Raw genomic sequence first — 21,457 nt, forward strand, 5'->3', positions numbered from 1 at the left:
CCTTCCAGGCCCTTTTGGTGAGGTGGGGGTGACCTCCTCCTCCCATCCGTGGGGACAAGGATTTCTTGTGGTTCTGCCACATCCTCCAGGAGGGCAGTGAGGCACTCATCAGAGAAACGCGGGGCCAACTGCCCCGCTGACCTGCACTCCCACCTGCTGTGTCGACCAGCAACCGGATCCATCATGACGTCTTTGCGTCCCTCCGTGGCAGCCTTCCAGGGGCTGCCTGGGCCACTTTTGAATCAGCTGCCAGGTTGCCACTGGACCTGGTGGACATTGAGCTCCCGCCCCCGCCTGTCCCTTCTCACTGTTGCTGCTGCCGCGTCTTACGTTGGGTGGGCCTTAATTGGCCCACCCGCGTAAAATCGTGGTGCGGAACTGATCGTGGGCAGCAGTCGGGTTCCCGACCAGCCCGGCCAAGCCCGCCCAACGAGCGAAAAATTCTGGCCTATGTCACTGAAACTGACAGCAACTTCGGGAGTCCACACATGCACAGCATAATGTGGAAATCTACAAGTTGCTGTCAGTCACTCTACACTGCTCCAGAGGGTATGCTGTTGAGGGTCCCCAGAAGGTAATCCCAAAGCAAATCAGTGAATTGACAAAACCTTTTGCTTTCACACTGTTAATTTCACTAAAAAAACCCTTGAAAAAGTTATATCTTGTTGAATGAGGTGTAACTGGGTTATCATCGGTATATGACGTTCATAATTACTGCTAAACACCCTGAAAGCTAATGTTATATTTGTGGAATGTCAAATTGCTCCACATAAATTCCACAAACTTAAAGAAGATTAAAAGCATATTTTAATTTCTATCTTAACCCAATCATAGTCATTTATTTTGTTATCTGAAAATTTAAATTAAAAGTGAAGTATAATCAGTGCTTTTAACTTCCTGATTTGTTGTCTGTGAGAATTTGAAATGTGATTGGCTGTTCATTCTGCTTGCTATCATCACTATTGCTGGATGCTTGCTCTTTGGTTTGGATTTAAACTGCTGTTGGGAAAGGGGAAATCCAAGCCATGGGGATTGCTAGACCTTTTTTGGACAGCTTTCTTCAAGTCAGTAGTGAGTGCTGTTGCTTCACCTTCGACGACAAAATCCAGCCGAATATGGTGACACTATTTATATTCTTAATGGCCAGGGAAAATTGAATTAATTTAGTCCTTGAATTTTGTTTGGCTAAGGGGAATACCAAGGTCCTTTCCAAATTTCTATTCTGTAGTAATGACCTGTTCAACAGCTCAGTTTAAATCCATAAAGTACAAAACATTAAATACCCAAGATATGAAAACTTATATTTTGTTTTATGCTACACTTTGTACTCAAATTTAAATAACAATTTTTACCAAAGCAAATGGAAACACCAAAATGATCTGCAATATTAAATACTACTTCACAGGCTTGCTCAATTTATACAGCAAGCTTTTCTCTGCTTGTCCAGGGGTTGTTGTATATTGTAAGGGAAAATTGGTTTAATATTTAAAGCAGAGGAGGATGCAGGCTACTGGAGAACATGAAGCATGGGGTTTCATTTCATTGCTCCAGTAAAAAACTGACACAAGCATAATGGGCTGAGTGGCCTTCAATGCTGCAAACCTCTATGGTTCTATGGTCACCTGTTGTCTCAACACCTCAACATACTGGGTTCTAAGAGCTCCAGAACAAAACAGTCATCCACTGTCAGGAAAGGATGCTGGTGAGCGTTTAAAGGGCTAACTGATGGAGGTAAGATAGTTACCATTGTCTATTACAGAATAAAGCACCTTCAATATCTTCACACTCACCTGCTCTTTCCATTTTCCACACCCGACTCTATATCCTGAGTTTGCCTTTGTGCCATTATACTGTAGGTACCAATATAACCACTTGCAAATGCCAGTCATTACCTATTCTGCCTATATGTGATCAAGACAGTCAGATTCCAGGGCTGGTTTTATTCATGCACACTTATATACATATAGAGCAGAATTTTCGTCCCCCGCACGCCAATGCCTAAAATGACGTGCAGTGACGTCGAACAAGCATCCTGATGTCATCGCGCGCCATAGCGATATTTTGGTGGGCGGGCATGCAATGGCACCCACCATTAATTAACGGGCCACTTAAGGCCCGTGAGGCTCCAATTGTCATGGATTTTAAGGCGCCTGTGCGATCTTCGGCTCGTTGCACAAGTGCAACAGGCAGGTGGGTAACAGAAATTTGTATGAACCTCATCCACGAGCAGGAGAAGAGGGCTCAGTGGGGTGGCGAGTTTACAGATTTAAAACTTATCGTACAAAAATTACTGAAACTTGCCTGTGCGAGCTGGAAAAGTTCAAAATGCATACCAGCTGCTTGGACTGGACTCACAACCTTCAGGTCAGCACTTTGCAGTGAGGATTTGTTTTGGGGCCTGTAGGTTTCAGGAAGCCTCCTTGAGCCTGGGAATGGGAGGTGATCTCTCCACTGGAGGCACCTCCTTTGAGGAGGAAGGGAAGGCTAGAAAGGGGAGGAGGCCAGGAGTGCACATTCAGCCTCTAGGGAAGCCACCTTTGGGAAGACAGGCACAGGTACAGGCACAAGGGGCGCAGGGTCAAGAGGTAGTCCAAGGCAGAAGGGGCTGCAGAAGACGCCACTATCCTGCTGCCAGGGTATACAGGCGGCGAAGCAGCTACCTCAATATGTCCGAGGTGCAATGCCAAAGGAGGCTCTGTCTGTCAAGGGAGACAGTCAACACTATCTGTCAGATGATTGGTGCAGAGATCTCAGCTAACTGTGTGGGTGGACATCCCATGCCCGTGGCTCTAAAGGTCGCAGCTGCCCTCAACTTCTATGCCTCCAGCTCTTTCCAGGGGTCGGTGGGTGCTCTTTGCAGTGTCTCCCAATCAGCTGTCCACGCTTGTGTCAAGCAGGTCACAAACGCTCTGTTCAGGTGTGCATTGACCTTCATCCACTACCGCCGGGACGAGGCTAGCCAGACAGAGTGAGCCAGAGGCTTCATGGCGATTGCTGGCTTCCCCGTGTCCAGCGTGCAATAGACTGCACACGTGGCCATCAAGGCGCCAGTGGGTGAGCCCGGTGCCTTCGTCAACTGGAAGGGCTTCCATTCCATGAACATGCAGATCACAGGATGCCAATTCTACAAGTCTGTGCAAGGTACCCAGGCAGCTCCCCCGACGTCTACAATCCTCAAATACTCGCAGGTTCTGGGTCTCTTCAGTGCTCCAGCCTGGTCAGATGGATGGCTGCTGGGTGACAAAGGCTATTTGCTCAGAAGGTGGCTCATGACGCCTCTCCACCGTCCAAGAACAGAAGCTGAGCAGCAGTACAATAGAAGGGCCTCCACAAGGGCTGTGGTGGAGAGAGCCATCAGTCTTCTCAAAATGCGCTTCTGAAGCCTGAACCTTCTGGGGGCACACTCCAGTATCCCCCAGATGGAGTGTCGCTGATAGTGGTTACATGCTGCGCTCTCCACAATCTTGCGCTGCAAAGGGGGGATGCTGTGGACAAAGAAGATGTAAACGCAGTGGCTGCGGCTGAACATGATGAGTCCAGCAGTGAGTCCGAGGATGAGCACACACAAGGAAATGCTGGGGGAGCAGACATTGACCCAGGCATACTCCAGGGAGACAGGGACACCCGGGATGCTCTAATCCAAGGAACCTTCAGCCAGCAGAGCACATATGGACCTCCGACACAAGCCTGGGCTGCAGCCTCCATACTGAAGACATTAGTGCCAAATCTGTCAGGATAGGAGCATTGACGATGGGCCCAGTCAATAAATGTCAATGACACACAAATCGCCCATAACATCTCAGGAATCCATCCACCTGCCCAAGAAAAGAGGCACCCCCAGCCACGTTAGACTATCTTAATTTAATGCTTTCACAAAAGTCTGTTAACATCACACAAATAAAATGGTGTCGCACTGCCAACACAATCAGAAGGAACTCATAGGGGGGAGCCAAGAAAAAACCACCAGTGATGAACCCGGGGTGTGCCTAAGGTGCCTTAATTTTACGTTTCCGGGTGCTACGTCTTTGTGGTGCCCCTTCGCTGGCATGACATCTGAGACAGCCTGCTCTCTCTGCTGTCCTGTTGGACTTGATGACCTTGGCTGACGTTCTCTGGCCCATGGAGCCTGTGCTTGCCCCGCCTGGGAGGGAGCTGCCAGCTCCGCAGCTGGCATCTCCCCAGTCATTGCAGCCTCATTGGGTGCCGCGGTCATTGGCAGAAGGGCGGAGGAGCTGCTGGTCTCATCTGGAGTGCCCTGAGAGGTGCCCGCAGAGATGACAGGCAGCTGCTCCGCTGACATGAGGTCTGTTCGGCCCTCCCTGCTTACCGTAGATGGATGGGCACCGAGGTGCCCAAACCACCGCCCACACGGGCACTGACCACCTGAGGTCAATGCCGCTGTGAGGGATTGCAGGTCCGAGCGCAACCCCAGAAACCCCTGATTCTGTCCCTGGAGCTGCCTCTCCATGAGAGTCACCACCCTCTCCAGGGCTAAAGCTTGGTGCTCATGCACGAGGCTCAATGCATCGGCTATGGTCCGCGTAGATTCCTCCACCACTGACACCAAGCCAAGCACAGCCTCATGTATCTCCACCAGATGGTCCCGCACACCTGGCCGCATCTCATGAGTTGGCTGCATCGTGGACGACCCCAGAGGCTCATCATCAGCCACGGACTGAGCATGTGCCTGGGCCCCTGCAGTCCTCCGACTGCTGGGGCCATGGGCATTCTCTGTCTCCGCCAGCTCCTCTAGCGAATGTGAAGTGCCCTCACCGCTGTGCCCCAGGACACTGGCCGAAGATCTGATGCTCACTGGGATGCCAGTATCTGCGACGGTGCCTGCCTGGCAGAGATGGTGTGTCGCTGGTGATGTTGACACTTCATGGCCCTCAGGTGTCAGAGGGGCCCCTGCTGCTCCGGGTCCTGGCCCTGAGCCGCTGATGCTGAAAGGAAGAGTAAGGAAATTCGATCAGTTAGCGTGCGGAAAATGTCAATGTACATGCCTGTCCCCTGGATTATCACACGCTCATCATTCCACACGCAATAGGCAAGCCATGTTGGTAACGTCACTCACTCAACAATCAGCACTGCCATGGCTGTTGGGAGAGTGCAGGTGACATGAGTGCTGGCCACACGTAACTGCCCGTGGAACCGCAGCCTCTCTGGCTCCGGTGGACCTGGGCGCGTGGCGCCTCTCCAGGTCGAGGGCCTTTTGCTCAAAGTGGTTAAGTAGCACTACCTGGGCTGGCCCACCGCCAGTCCTCACCCGCTCGACAGTATTGTGAGAATTCTTCTCCTGTAAATGAGAAAAGAGCATTGATAAGTGATACTTGTACCATGAATCTCTTCGCAGCCAGCCTACCCCAAGCCCAGTTGGCCATTGTAGGGGTCCAATGCATCCTTACCCTGCTGCTGCCGAACACTCACACAAATATGCCAGGTGTGTCCTTCCAAACCGTCCCTTCCCTTGGCCACATGCTGCCTTCATCACATTTGGGAGCACACAGTTTAACCTGCTATATCAAGGAGGCACAATGATGTGGATCACAGAGGGCAGCAGATCGATCTGTGCCACACCACCTTGAAGATCCCCTACCACCATGTCATCACCCTGACTTCGACATGTCCTGGAGTTCGAGCAGTGCGCCTGGGTGCAGATCCTCCAGGTTGCCCCGACTACAGTCATGTGGGTCTCAGTCCACCACATGCTGTGGGTGGGCAGAACCCATCTCATCACAACCCTCTCAGGCTGACCAACACATAGGGAATATCTGCTGGCCTGCCCAGCTAAGGACACATGCCATCAATGTCTCATTGCACTCTGGCCAGTCAGACATGGGTGGGGTGCCAGGGGGGGAGAAGCTTACATGATGGGTGAAGTGAACAATGCCAACATGCTACTCACCCATCCTGTGCGCAGCAGGTCATTGAAGTGCTTGCTGCACTGGATCCATGTGCGCCGCACCACGTCGTGGGAGCTCACGACATCTGCTACCTCCTCCCACTCATGGTTGGTCAAGTGGGGTGGCCTCCTCCTCCCATCCTCGGGGATGGGCACCTCCCACCGTGCTGCCACCTCCTCAAGGAGGGCAGCAAGGCACTCGTCCGAAAACCTGGGCGCACGTTGACCACCCGCCCTACCCTCCTGCATAGCCAGCCTGGATCTGCGTTGGCCCCGACCCCTGGCCATGTACAGCAGCCTTGCAGTGGCTGCAGCTTGCCCTTTAAACAGGCTGCCTGGTCGCCATTGGACCTGGCGGCGATTGCCGATCCGCTACCCCCACCCACTCCCGCTGTCCACGGGAGCCGCGAAACATGCTGGGCGGGCCTTAATTGGCCCGCCCGCGTTAAATGATGGTGCAGCTGCCGATCGTGTCCACACCCGCCCCGCGCCCCCCCTCACCAGACGGAAAATTCTGCCCATATTTGCTCTGCTCTTGGAAGTTAAATTTTAAATGTAATGAGGACACATGTGAGAATGCCTGTGTTGTACATCTGAATAAATCTATAAGTAAAATAAGTAATAGCTGAATATGTGTTCAAGAAGGTCCAAGGCAGCTCTCAGAACATTATATTCACTGGAATCTCTAAGAGAGCTGACCTGCAGAGTCAATCCAGGACCCAGTCTCATGACTATTTTACAATTTTTTTTTAATTTCAAAGTTTTTCCATAACACTAAATGTGTAGCATAAAAATGCCCTTATGATTTCCAGATTTATACTCAATTTTTTTTTGTGAATTTCTGCAAGTATAGGGAAATAGACCTAGGCCTGGATTTTCACAAGGATGGAGGATCTCTCTGTCATTCCGAAAATGGTGGAGGAGGCTGAAATCCAGAGGGAGAATTTTCTCCCTGTTGGGTAGGCGGGCCGGTCGGGAGCCGGCACGGGGCTGATCGCTGGCCGCGATCGGCTGCGCGCCGCCATTTTAAGTGGGCGGGTCAATTAAGGTCCGCCCAGTAGCACACAGCGCTACCTGTGTGGGCAGGGGGAAAAGAGAGAGTCGGGGCCTGCACTCTTTCGCATGCGCGCGAAAGGGCGCAGAAATCTCCTTGAGACAGCTCCGTGCCTCAGAGAGATTAAGTGCAGTTGTAAAGTTGGGGATAAAGGAAAAAATAAAATTATTCAGACATGTCCTCTCATGTGACAGTATCAAATGAGCTGGTACATGTTTATGAATTTTGATAAAACCTTCATGAAACCTCATACTGCCCATGGATGAGGTTTCATGCAAAATGTGAAGGCCACTTGGGCTCTTTGCCTGCCCGCCAACCTTGAGGTTGGACGGGCAGCCCTGTCAATTTGTTTAATTGGTTGATTAATGGCCTTAACAGGACTTTGACAGTTCAGCGGGTGCACAGCCGACTCCAGTGCGCGCCCGCTGAGTGGAAGATCGGAATGATGCGCGGTGACGTCGGGACGCATGCCCGACGTCACCGCGCGTCGTTTTACGTGTCGGCGTGTGGGGTCCGCCCCTGCACGCCGCAGAGAAAATTCTCCCCCAGGAGTCCCGCCCTCAAACATGGCACCTACCATTTTCATGAGGGCAGAAATGGGGGTGGGTCAGGATTTGTACATGCTTGTTTCGTGGAGAAAGTGGCCCATTAAAATAGCATCTACTTCCAGTCATGTCTGATTTTCGTTAGCCAGAAGTGGGAAAAACAACAGGTGCAGTTTAGGCCCTTCAGGAGCAGGTCTAAACTTAGCGGAATCCTTTGGAGGTGCAGGGTAAACCTTTGGATATGGTCCTGGGATACCTTTGGGGGGAGTTCAGGTGCTCTTTGAGAGGGGTAAACTGCTGTTTGGGATTGTTAAAAGTGGACATGAACATAGGGGAGAATTTTCTCCCCGTCGGGGGCTTGTGTGGGGGGACGCGCAGCCGATCGGCCAATTAAGGCCCGCCCAGCGTGACGTGCACCCAGAAGTGCTGAGCGCTCCCTGTGCAGGTGGGGAGGGAGGTGTTACCTGAGTCGGAGAGTGCGTTCTTTCGCGCATGCACATGGAAGAGTGCAGAAATCTCCTTGAGGCACAGAGGTACCTCAGGGAGATTACTTTCACTTGTAAAACATTGAATAAAGGTAAAAAAAAATTAAGGACATGTCCCCGCATGTGAAACTGTCACATGAGCTGGGACAAGTCATTAGTTTTATTAAAAATTTTTTCAAACACTTTAAAAACATTCATGAAACCTCATTCCGCCTGTGGATGAGGTTCCATGAAAAATGCAAAGGCCTCCTGGGCTCTTCGCCTGCCCGCCAACCTTAAGGTTGGACGGGCAGCTTAGCTAATTGCTTTAATGGCTTTTTAAATGGTCTTAATAGGCCTTTGACAGTTCGTCGGTGCAGCCGAGTCAGCTCCGCACCCGCTGAACTGAAAATCTAAATGACGCATGGTGATGTTGGGATGCACGCCCGATGTCACCGTGCGTCATTTTGCTTGCCGAGCCGAAGATTCTACCCATGGATAAAAAGTACATAAATTCATCGGAACTGTCAAAAGTAACTGTCAAGCCATTTTGAACTCCTGCCCTTTATATTTTTGAAAAAAACTGCGTGGCTTGTCATTGCTTGCCATTTCACTCTGTCTATTGACATAAGCTTGAGGGGTATTGTTACTGGATTAGTGCTGCATGACTGATTAAACCCCAAAGTGGGGTTGCTGCCATTTCACAATTTGATTGACAGCTACAAGTGGTTATAGACTTTTTGAAGTGGGACTATGAATTCCAATGTTTGCTTTCATAAGGGATTAAACACTCAAATGAAAGTACTTGAATTAAATGTTTGCTTTTATAAGAGGTTATGTAGTTGAAGGAATGTAAATGTAATGAAGGTTTTTTTTAAAAATAAGTGTGTTCTCTTAAAATGAAGTTTGCAATAGACACTTAGGGCAGCATATTATGGGAACGAGGCGAGGGGGGGGGGGTCCGATGGCACGCCCCTCGGAAGCAAAGTCAGTGTGAAACCAACTCATTGGACATCAGCCATAATGCGCTATTGGCGGGCTAAATAGGCAGCCTGTGGGACTTCTGCCCCTCGCTGGGGAGGAAATCCCGCCTTTGGAAGCTGCCGGCCAATAGGAGCTCCCGCAGTCCCAGCAGCGCCAAAAGCTCATTAATGGGTGCTGCTGGGACTTCAAGCAAGCCAAAGAAGGCGGCCCTTAGATCCTGGAGCCAGGTAAGTCTGGGATCTTGGTCGGGGAGGGTTTGGGCAGTTTGAGGGGGGGCGGTTGCGGAAGTGGAAGTGGTGTGTTTTATAAAGCAGCTGGGTAGGAGGAAAGGGAGGGTACTATCTTAGGGGGGCTTCCCTCTGATGCGCAAAGGGCAGCTCCCGAAGATGGTACCCCCTCTTTCTTCCCACCCTCTTAAAAAGTTTTTTGAAAAGACAGCCTGCCTACTTCCACCCGACTGCCCACACCAACTGTCTTATGGCATGGGCAGCATATTATCCGGGTCAACTGGCTTGTTAACAAGCTCAATTGACCCTTGGTTATTTATTTAAATATGGCGGGCAGGGTGCCGATTCTGGCGCTCGCCCACACCTTCGTATGGGGGTGAGCTCAAGGGGTGGATTGGTACCTGCTCTATTTTACGTGTCCCTCCACTAAAAACACGCTTGGCAGGGCCATGTAAAATCCAGCCCTCAGAACTTTATTTCATTTATTCTCAGCCTGGGTCCTGAGGTCTGCCCATGGTGGATATCTGGTATGTTTCCACGGAGGGTGTAAGGACAAAAGATGGTGGATAAGGAAAATGGGTTGGCATGAGTTGGTACTGTTGGCCTATGGATTATAAAGGGCCATGTTGGGCGGTAGAGGGACAAATGTCGGCATAGAGGCTATAAAAGATCATGGGAGTTGGGTGGAGGGACATAGGGGCTATAAAGGGCCACAAAGCAGCCCATCAGTCCCCCACACATGCCATGGCCATCCATGCCAGTGTTAGAGGGGCATAGGCTGGTATGGAGGGTATGAGGTGGCATGGATGAGGCATGGGAAGAGTGTGTGGGCGGGGAAGTGTGTGTGTGGGTGGGGGATGAGGGCTGGAGGGCTTTTTAAAAAAACCTTGAGACAGTGCTGGAGCGCTGAGGCCAGACTTCTGCCCAGCCTGCCTCCACACCCAGCAGCCTCTACACTTGTTCTGGGGTCACCCTCCGCTACTTCCACTTTCAACTGCCTCCCGGATCAAGAGTCCAACTGACTGGGATACTTTCTCCAGGGCTGGTCTTACAGAGCAGGAATTGTCCTGACTCTGTGATCCTGACCCGGGAGCAACAACTCAGGCTCTAGTGTCAAAGCAGTTCTATGCTGTGGTCCGTTAAGCTAGGCCATAGAAATGATAGGACCGTGTACCAACCCATCAGGTCATTCAGTCACCTTAAGCTAAACAAGTTTCAGTTTTAAAGTCTATTATCGGTTTCATTTGTGGTAGAACTAGGTTGGATTGAGCATGATCTAGCGTCACTGTTGATCATTTTACTCGCATCGGGTATTCTCTCGGAGACAACATAGGAGCTGAATAAACCTCATAAGACGATCATCGTCTCCTGTTCAGGTCAAAATAGTGATTACCACAAAACTCATCTGCAGTAGAGGTCTGAAGGCATTTTGATAATAATAGATAATGCACGGTTGTTGGCAGGGAGACAGTATTCTGCAAAGCTATATTAATTTTTGGCTTGCATCTTTCTTTCAATAAAGGTAGCATGATTCATATGCCCAGTGATGGCATGCAAACAATTCTCCATTTTGACTGGATCCATTCTTAATTTTGAATTTTATAGTTCCTTCAAGAGATTAATAATTTGAACCACATATCTCTTGTAACTGATGCAGCAAAATTATTATTCTTGCACCCAAATAAAGTAAATTGGGACACCTAACTATTCACTGTTGCTGCATGATACAATCAATATTAAATCATCTTCGCTGTAATCTTTTTACAGAACCATCTATCATTTCATTTGTTATTCTGTAACAGTTCCCACAGGCAACATTTGCAAAATTTGTGATCTATTTTATTCCCTGGATGAGTTTACACAATGTTGTAATCTGAGGTGTTAATCCAAAGTGTCCAACTTTACCAAGGGAAAATTCTGTGCATAAATTCAAAGAATTGGCCATGTTCATGATGCACCATTTGTCATAACAAATTGGCCAGACTCTGAGATAAAAACAAAAAACTGCGGATGCTGGAAATCCAAAAGAAAAACAGAACAAGAAATAACTGGAAAAACTCAGCAGGTCTGGCAGCATCGGTGGAGAAGAGTACAGTTGACATTTCGAGTCCTCATGACCCTTCAATAGAACTCTCCGCCGATGCTGCCAGACCTGCTGAGTTTTTCCAGGTATTTCTTTTTCTGTTTTTGGCCAGACTCTGATCTGGCTTTTCCCCCGTTTCACCTCATATAACAGAGTACCCTTGCTTAACTTTTGCTTTCCATTTTTCATTAATGATTGATTTAATATCAGGTGCTGTATTGGAATTACCCTGGTTTAACCAGATTTGCTTCACTCTTACATGATGTATTACAACAGATTCACACAATTGTTTTCCATTTGCTTCCACAGTGGGCAATGGATGGCATATATCTCAGATAATGTTTCCTTTTCACTGTCATGCATATAATCCATCTGCTGCTTTTGGAAATTCAATGACTCATTATTGACTAATTGTTTCTTGGCAATAACTGATTGTTTTTTTAAATACCATGTACTGGATGCTTAAAGAACTCAAACTGCATGTGTAACTTGACTATTTATTTTGTGACTGCATGAAGTTCACAGATGTCTCTGATGGTTCTCTCAATTTGTTGCTGTGAATGTATGGAGTTCGCAGATGTGTCAGTTCCTTTTTCTCAAATTCTGCTACTGCAGTACAGTTGCTGCAGTCATTATCCAAACTGTTCCATATCTTTCATTGGAACTGCTATTGTAATTATTCATTACTATACAACTGCTATGTTTGGACTATCTTTTTTTTATATTCATTCATGGGATTTGGGCGTCACTGACTAGGCCAGCATTTATTCCCCATCCCTAATTGCCCTCGTTCAGAGGGCATTTTTAAGAGTCAACCACATTGTTGTGGGTCTTGAGTCATATGTAGGCCAGGCCAGGTAAGGTCCTTCCCTAAAAGACATTAGTGAACCAGATGGGTTTTTACAACAATTGACAATGGTTTCATGGTCGTCATCAGAGTTTTGATTCCAGATTTTTATTGAATTCAAATTTCATCATCCATCGTGGCGGAATTCGAACCCGGTCCCCAGAGAATTAACCTGGGTCTCTGGAATACTAGTCCAGAGACAATACCACTATGTATGCCACCACCTCCCCCTATCTCCTATAACATGCAAGTTGCCCTCATGTTTCCTGACTCATATGCCTATAGATGCATCTTAGCACAATCCTCACAACATCCTTCAAGCTTTTGGCAGTGTCTGTCACAATATATTTCTAAACAAGTTACCAAAAGTATTCACACAAAAGTTAACTCCACAGATTTCTAGATTCCTTTCAAATCACTATCGATTCAGGGATTTTTAGGGTCCTGACCTCTCCCACTCTGCTCCTTTTCTGCACTAATAGCCTTCCTCCCATTCTTACCCATTCAAAAAAAGTTGATTCTATCAACTTACTTCAGAAATCACAATTGCAGTACATGGTATACATTACCATATGTCACTATAATGCAAATTTCAGCAATATATCAGAGATAGTTTCATTATGCCTTTTGCAAGTCTAACAGCAAACATCTCTTACTTTTGGTAATTTCTTCCATGGTTTTTATTTTCCATCTATTGACATTCCTAGTTTTATGCTGACCTTAACTGAATTTCCACATTCCCATGAACCTCACATTGCCAAAGCAGTCTCCAGTAAAACTACTTGCCTCTGCTGTACTGACACTTCTTTTCCTCCTCAATAACTCTCAATTTTTTCCATCCAAGACACAAATACTATTCACATACCTGGGGTCGTGCCTCTGACACCCCTTTCCCACTCCCAGATAAGAATAAAAAGTTTGTCAGCTGATCGGCAATCCCTCTTATCTCAAGTATCCAACCTTCTTCCTGCTTTCTCAAACTTTCTTTTATGTACCTTTGTTTTGACATTACTTTTGCCAATACTCCACAGACATTTTCGTTCTTGTTCCTCCAAAGCTGCATATTTGCCAACTAGCACTTTTCCTTCACCATGCATTATAATTTTCTTAAAATAAAGATTTGCTGCATTCTTCTGTTCTATAATTTTGCTATGCTCGTATCCAGCATTACATTTAATTTTCTCTGTTAAAAAAAATCCAGAGGAAAACCTTGCACTGGCAATAGCTATCTCACTTTTAAATTTAGCATTTTCCTTAGCTTCACGTAACCTAAATCTTACAGCTTGTAGATAAAACCAGTCTTATCAATACAATGTCCTTTCATCTCATTATCACCAGCAGATTTAATGCCGGTTTAATTCCTTCACTCCATCAACCGTACGCTTTTATTGAACAAATGAGGAGCACAACGAGGCTATCTTTCATCAGTACTACCAAACAGAATGCGTGCTGCCAGGATAATGAGCACAACTGAATGTGTACAGCAAATCTATTCCTTCCTTACCACTGATGCTAACCCAATGTACTATCCTTGAGGAAACAAAATTGATCAAGTACAAGCAAAAGAACTGAAGGAGACCACTGAAACTAGTTAAAACAAGAACAAAAAAAACTCTGCAGGTCTGACAGCATCTGCGGAGAGGAATACAGTTAACGTTTCGAGTCCGTATGACTCTTCAACAGAACTAAGGAAAAATTGAAGAGAGGTGAAATATAAGCTGGTTTAAGGGGGGTGGGGGGAGGAGGGGTGTGACAGGTAGAGCTGGATAGAGGGCCAGTGATAGGTGGAGATTGCCAAAAGATGTCATAGACAAAAGGACAAAGAGGTGTTGACATTAGCTAAGAAATGTGCTAATAGGTGACATTAAGGGTAGAAAGCAGGACGAGCAAGGTACAGATAGCCCTGGTGGGGGTGGGGTGGGGGGAAGGGATCAAAATAGGCGAAAAGGTAGGGATAAAACAATGGATGGAAATACATTTAAAAATAATGGAAAAAGGTGGGAAAAGAAAAATCTATATAAATTATTGGAAAAAAGGGGGATCGGAAAGGGGGTGGGGATAGAGCAGAGAGTTCATGATCTAGAGTTATTGAACTCAATATTCAGTCCGGAAGGCTGTAAAGTGCCTAGTCAGAAGATGAGGTGCTGTTCCTCCAGTTTGCGTTGAGCTTCACTGGAACATTGCAGCAGGCCAAGGACGGACATGTGGGCATGAGAGCAGGGTGGAGTGTTGAAATGGCAAGCGACAGGGAGGTCTGGGTCATGCTTGCGAACAGACCGAAGGTGTTCCGCAAAGCGGTCACCCAGTCTGTGTTTGGTCTCTCCAATGTAGAGGAAACTGCATTGGAAGCAGCACATGTAGTAGGCTAAATTGAGTGCAAGTGAAATGCTGCTTCACTTGAAAGGAGTGTTTGGGCTCTTGGACGGTGAGGAGAGGGGAAGTAAAGGGGCAGGTGTTGCACCTTCTGCGGTTGCATGGGAAGATGCCATGGGAGGGAGTGTAGGGGGTGATGGAGGAGTGGACCAGGGTGTCCTGGAGGGAACGATCTCTGTGGAATGCCGCCAGGGGGGGTGAAGGGAAGATGTGTTTGGGGGTGGCATCATGCTGGAGTTGGCGGAAATGGCGGAGGATGATCCTTTGAATGCGGAGGCTGGTGGGGTGATAAGTGAGGACAAGGGGGACCCTATCATGGTTCTGGGAGGGAGAGGAAGGTGTGAGGGTGCCCCCCCCCCCCACCACCACACGGCGGCATTCCACAGGGATTGTTCCCTCCGGGACACCCTGGTCCACTCTTCCATCACACCCTACACCTCAACCCCCTCCTTGGAACCTTCCCATGCAACCGCAGAAGGTGCAACACCTGCCCTTTACTTCCCCTCTTCTCACCGTCCAAGGGCCCAAACACTCCTTTCAAGTGAAGCAGCATTTCACTTGCACTTCCCTCAATATAGTCTACTGCATTCGCTGCTCCCAATGCGGTTTCCTCTACATTGGAGAGACCAAACGCAAATTGGGTGACCGCTTTGCGGAACACCTTCGGTCTGTTCGCAAGCATGACCCAGACCTCCCTGTCACTTGTCATTTCCACCCTGCTCTCATGCCCACATGTCCGTCCTTGACCTGCTGTAATGTTCCAGTGAAGCTCAATGCAAACTGGAGGAACAGCACCTCATCTTCCGACTAGGCACTTTACAGCCTTCTGGACTGAATATTGAGTTCAATAGCTTTAGATCATGGAACTCTCTCCTCCATCCCCACTCCCTTTCCGATCCCCCCTTTTTTCCAATAATTTATATAGATTTTTCTTTTCCCACCTATTTCCATTATTTTTAAATGTATTTCCATCCATTGTTTTATCCCTACCTTTTTGCCTATTTTGATCCCTTCCCCCCACCCCACTTGGCCTGCTGCAATGATAGGGCTATCTGTAGCTAGGGCTATCTGTACCTTGCTTGTCCTGCTTTCTACCCCTAATGTCACCTATTAGCACATTTCTTAGCTAATGTCAACACCTCTTTGTCCTTTTGTCTATGACATCTTTTGGCAATCTCGACCTATCACTGGCCCTCTATCCAGCTCTACCTGTCCCACCACCCCTTAAACCAGCTTATATTTCACCTCTCTTCTATTTTTCCTTAGTTCTGTTGAAGAGTCATACGGACTCAAAACGTTAACTGTATTCCTCTCCGCAGATGCTGTCAGACCTGCTGAGTTTTTCCACGTATTTTTATTTTTGTTTTGGATTTCCAGCATCCGCAGTTTTTTGCTTTTACCATTGAAACTAGTGTTCAATCAGTTACAACATGCACAGTTTACAATTTACATAATTTTTACTGTCACATTTTGAGAGGTCTGAAGGGATGCTATTGGTTTTCTGCGGAAATGTTTGCACACCTTAAATCTGCTTTTGTAAGGCGTACCGAGGTATTAAAATAATTTTAAAAACAGGTTTGGCCATAAGGAAATGACAATAGAAAGTTTGTTGTAGCCAGTTGAAAGAGTATGATAACCTTTTCTGATTCAATTCCTGATGAGCTACAACGTAGGAGAGAAATAATGCCTAGAGAGTGTAGAATAGGTACAAAGCGGTGTTTTTGTTCCCGTTCCTCTAACTAGGACACACAAATTATTCCGAAGTCACTTTAGATCCAAATGTTTAAAATTTAAAGTAATAGGAAAAAATCAAATTTCTGCACCCGTTCACAAATAAATGACTAAAGGATTAAAATATAGCAAAGACAAATGGCACAAATTATACAAAATGACTACTATTTTGATATTAAGACCAAATATTAAAAAATGTTCTATTTTGGCTGTATACAGAACACTATATTGAGTTAATGCACATCCAACAGCCCAATCTATAAAGTCTGCATTACGGAATATAAATAATGATTTATTTTGTTATGTATTTACCAAAAGTTTAAAACTTTATAGTGTTTTGGTTAAATGCAGCATTATCTGAATACTATTACCTATCCACATGTTATTTTGTAGTCTTGCTAACAATTAATACCTTATTCAAGCATATAAACAAATGTTTTACCTACCTGCAGTAGGGATTCCTTCGAGATGCGTACCTTAGGGTCAGGAAACGATAATAGAAGAAGGGGAGGAATAAATGAGCCCGGCCTCTGTGAATCAAACACATGCATCTGGTTGACAATTTAATAACTTTGAACATAAAAATTAAGATCAAAGTGATACATCAAAGACGTTCAGCTGTAATCGGAATCCAGAACAAAGTACTGACAAATAGATTGAAGTAATCAAGTGGTAACAGATAAACAACATTTACTTGTCTCTATTTCTTGCACATATATAAAACAAAGTTTTTAAAAAAAAATTCCTTTTGGAGATTACTAATTCCCCTAACTTGCATAGTCATTCAATCAATAAGGTATAAGCCAGTCCTTAACTGGGTGAACCAGTTGATACTATATCAATGTCTTTCCTTGTAGTTGCAAATTTGTGACTACTGTAGATATCTTCACTAAGTGATCTTATCTTTATGGTAGTTGACTCCATAGTACTCTACATCTATTGGTATGAGATAGCATGTAACAATCATATTCTCTTGTGACCAACTATATTTTGGATATACTATTCTTTTCAACATGTACGTCTTCAATATCTCTGAGCAAACACTTAACGAAGAGAGGTTTGTTATGAATTCTTAAACTGCTTTATTTCACCACAAATAATTATTTATAATTAATATAACTCTAATCCCTTGGTTGAATTAATGCAACTGATCTTTATGTAATTACACAAAATAAGAACATGCCACACTTTGTGAACAAATGGGTCATCACACTTAATGTATTTAGGATGTCTTCTTTCTTCCATCATTTTTGACCTCTTTGCCTCCATGAAGGCCTTCACAGCTTTCTCTTTGAGAAAAACGGAGTGTCCTTTCAGCTGTCCTGTTTCAAAAGGTTATCTTCTGATGTGTAATATCTATTTTTATTTTATTACTCTATTCACAGACTGACAGAGAGGTTAAAGGGCTTTCCAACTCAATAGGTGTGTGTTTTTCTAATTACTCAGACAAGTTAACCAACTTCTGTCTTGTGCCTTTTTTAAACTTATGGACAAGACCAATGATATTGAACCCAAGGAGATACTATATGGTATGAGTTCCAAAATTTTTTACCCAAAAGCTTAATAATGTTAATATGATCTAGTTTTGGAAATCTGCAAAATGAAATACGAGTAAGAAGCTTCACTCTTCATAAAATATAGGCTTTTCACTAAATATAAAAATCATGCAAATCTTTTCATAAAAGTAAAGAACCAATTACCAAAGCTTGCTTAGTTTAGACAAAAAAAAAGAGTGAGATTTTAACTCACTCAAAGCCCATACATATGCACGGAGTGAAAATCAGGCCCTGTGTAGTATAAATATCAGAATTGTTCACCCAAGGAACAGGGTTATGATTTGATTACGCAGAGGAAATCTCCTACATTAAGTTAATTCATAAAGAGGTTTCTCCAATACATCATGAACATTGGAGGTAATTTTCAATTTGGACGCAGGCAATAAGCTAGTGGTTGTGGATCAGCTTTCCTGTCTGATTTTTTCTTTCAAAAAACCCATCCATATTCAGTGTGAAATGTATTTTAATGTGGAAAACAAGCTACATATGCTAACTATACAAATGTGAATATGTATGCATATTAGACAGATCATACAATTAATTTTCCTCTTCCACTAAAATATTATAAATTCCTGCTGTATAGATAAAGTATATACTATGTTTACTGTGACAGATACTTCCAAACTAACCAAACAATTCTATTAGAGAAAAAAGAGACACGCTATCAAAGCTTTTTGTCTTGCACTCATCAGGATAGCTTGCAAGAAATTACCAACTGTAACGAGGGAACAATTTATACTGCATGAAAAGAGAGTGCTGATTGGTTGGCAAGTGGACTTGGTGGAAGTGTTGCCATGGAGAACACAGCATGGAACAGTTAACTGCCCAGCTTTGTTCAAATTCAAACTGGGCAGGCCAACTCTTTTTTCAGCAGTACTTAAGTTCTGTACTACCAAATGACTAATTCTACTACAACAGATATACATATGAATACATTGCTGTGCTCAAAAATGCTACTTGTCAAAAGAAAAAAAAAGTGGAAAAATGTCCTTTTTTTCTTGGAAATTTTCATGCTCATCAAGGATGGGAATGTTAGTGCAGGGGAATGGAATTATTTGCATTTCTGGCAGTTAGTGTTAGCTTAAAGCACTCCTAGCCAGATGCAGATAAAAACTCCCTCTATTCAGTCCAGTAACATGCCTCAATCCAAAACTCAGAAGAGCAATCTGCAGTGCATTCATGCAGTATACTTGCACTTCACATATCAACAGTCCTGTGGCCTCTCTGCGTGAGATTGCTAATTAATGTTGAATTGGGGACAGTTTTGTGCTGTGCAGCTACATTAAAACTGTCTAACCTTATTTCACAAAGAATCTTAACAGCCAAAAAAAGGATCTTTTATCCTATCGGTCTTGGCTGGATTTGAAGACATGCCCCTGAGGTGAAAGGCAATCAATGTCATTTAATAGGAGTGACAGAAATCCAGTGGCGCTTTATATGTGTGTATATTTATTAATTACATAAAACAGTTTCAGCAACTTATTTAGCTTTTACACTGTTACATCACTCCAATAATACAATAAAAACTGGAAAATCCAGCGTTATAATAAATAATTGAAACATGTTTTGACGTTTTTATTCTTTATAAACAGGCTGCACCGCTCTAAATGATTTTAGATCGATTCCAGATTGACAAAAATATAGCTTGTGGCATTTATTTTACCGTTGTGGACTAAGAATCAAATTGCTATTATTAATATTTGCAAAACCTAAGATGTAATCTGAATTTTAGTGTATATACATAATCTCGGTCTTAAATTTAAGGAAATAATGGCCAGGATTTTCTGATGGTCGGGCAGGCTTGGCGGGCGGGCCCGGGAGCGGTCGGGAAGCCGACTGCTATCCGTGATAGGGCTCCGACCGTGATTTCACGCTGTCTGGCCAATTAACAGTCATCCAGCGTGAAACGTGTGCTGCAGTGTTCAGTGCTGCTGGGGTGGGGGCGGGAGGAGCGTGAGCACAGATGTTCGCGCATGCGCGCGCATTCAAAGCTCCCTGAAGCACAGAGCTGCCTCAGGAAGCTGAAGGATTTTGAAAATAAAAAATAATGAAGTTAAAAATGTTAATAACGTCCCCTCATTTGACTCTGTCACATGAGCAGGGACATGTTAGAAATTAGTTTGAAAAATTTTTATTTCATTTTTAATCACTGATCAAAACCTCATCCCGCCTGTAAGGTTGGATGGGCAGCGAAAAATGTAATTCAATTAGATCTTTAATGGCCTTAATAGGCCTGTTAATTGTCAGTGGGCACACTGTCGACTCCTGTGCGCGGCCACTGACCAAAATATCGTCTAAGTGCACGATGACGTCGGGACACTCGCCTGATGTCATCGCGTGTCATTTTATGCTCGTTTGGGTCATGGCATGCCCACCTGACGAGCGCAATATTCTGCCCAATTATATGGGATATAATTTTTGTTAATGATCATGACACTACCGTGTATATAGTATGAATATTTCAAATTCCTGAAATTATCAGTTCACTACCCAGTTGAATAGGTGCTAAAACAAACTCTGCTCCAGCAACAAAACTATTCAAATGTCAGAAGTAGTTTTCTTCCTGTACCAACTATACAACTAAAACAACATCTTCCTTTTCCTCTCCCTATCTTCTCCTCACTTACTCGTAGTTTTATTAATTTGTCTTTTAACTTGATTTCTATCTAATGTGGCTTATTTTTGAGTTCAGTACACATTTGATTCACTTTTTCTCTTGCTTTGAAGGTTCGATCATTTAAATTTGAGGTCCATATTAGAAGTGTTCTTTTGCTGGCCCCAAAAAGCCAATTTTTCACTTAATTAAAGCCCAGAATTTGAAGACTGACAGTTATGCCTCAACATTTGATGCCCTAGCGCAAAACTAATACTACTGCTGCAGATGAGTTAATGCTAAAAGTAACTTCATCTACAGAATTAACAGCCAATCAAATCAAGACAAGATAATGTGTACAGAGTGCAATGGAGTTAAAATGATTTTGTAGCAACTGCTGTTCATCTACTTTCTCTCTGAAAACCATTAAGTTGTGTTTATTGCCAATATTTGCGCTTCATAGAAGAATCATAGAATATTTACGTCAATTGACTTTCCATTTTGCTAAAATCTTGATTAATTACTTTTATTATTTCATGAAATGCCACATCATTGTGCAAGTGGGACCTGTACAAGCAGGACAGTCTACATCTGAACCAGAGCGGGACTAACATCCTTGCGGGCGGGTTTGCTAGTGCTGTTGGGAGGAGTTTAAACTAATTCAGCAGGGGGAGGGGACACAGAATGCTAGCAGAATAGGAACACATCATAACACAGTAAAACAATCAAGTCAGAGGGAGTACAGCCACATTAAGTTTCAGGGGAGTAAGGCAAGGCTGGTTTGCCTCTACTTTAATGCCAGGAGCATTACAGGTAAAATGGATGAGTTAAGGGTGAGGATTGACACGTGGAATTGTGATTTAGGAGTCATCACAGAGACGTAGTTGAGGGAGGGGCAGGATTGGCAGCTCAACATTCCAGGATATAGAATCTTCAGGCGAGACAGGGGAGGGGGTAAAAGAGGAGGAGGCAATGCATTATTAGTTAAGGAGTCAGTTACTGCAGTAAGGAGAGATGATATCTTGGAGAGAGCATTGAATGAAGTTTTGCGGGTAGAGCTTAGGAATAAAAAAGGGGCAGCCACATTGTTAAGTGTTT

At 44.9% G+C, this 21,457-nt stretch overlaps 1 protein-coding gene across 8 annotated transcripts in view; it reads right to left on the reverse strand.

Moving 5' to 3' along the window:
* LOC144683805 (transmembrane protein 33-like) overlaps nt 1-21,457 on the reverse strand; it is a 201,799-nt gene that overhangs the window by 19,044 nt on the left and 161,298 nt on the right. For 6 of the 8 annotated variants that reach the window (XR_013577338.1, XM_078547220.1, XM_078547226.1 and 3 more), the window contains one exon: nt 16,657-16,740. Coding sequence is in view for 7 of the 8 variants with exons in the window: in XM_078547220.1 (XP_078403346.1) it covers nt 16,657-16,740 (84 nt within the window). In the remaining variant the exon portion in view is untranslated. The remainder of the gene's footprint in view (nt 1-16,656; nt 16,741-21,457) is intronic. The other 2 variants (XM_078547224.1, XM_078547227.1) reach the window with 1 other exon arrangement.

This window comes from Cetorhinus maximus, chromosome 8, assembly GCF_964194155.1.
Source record: "Cetorhinus maximus chromosome 8, sCetMax3.hap1.1, whole genome shotgun sequence".
Lineage (NCBI taxonomy): Eukaryota > Metazoa > Chordata > Chondrichthyes > Lamniformes > Cetorhinidae > Cetorhinus > Cetorhinus maximus.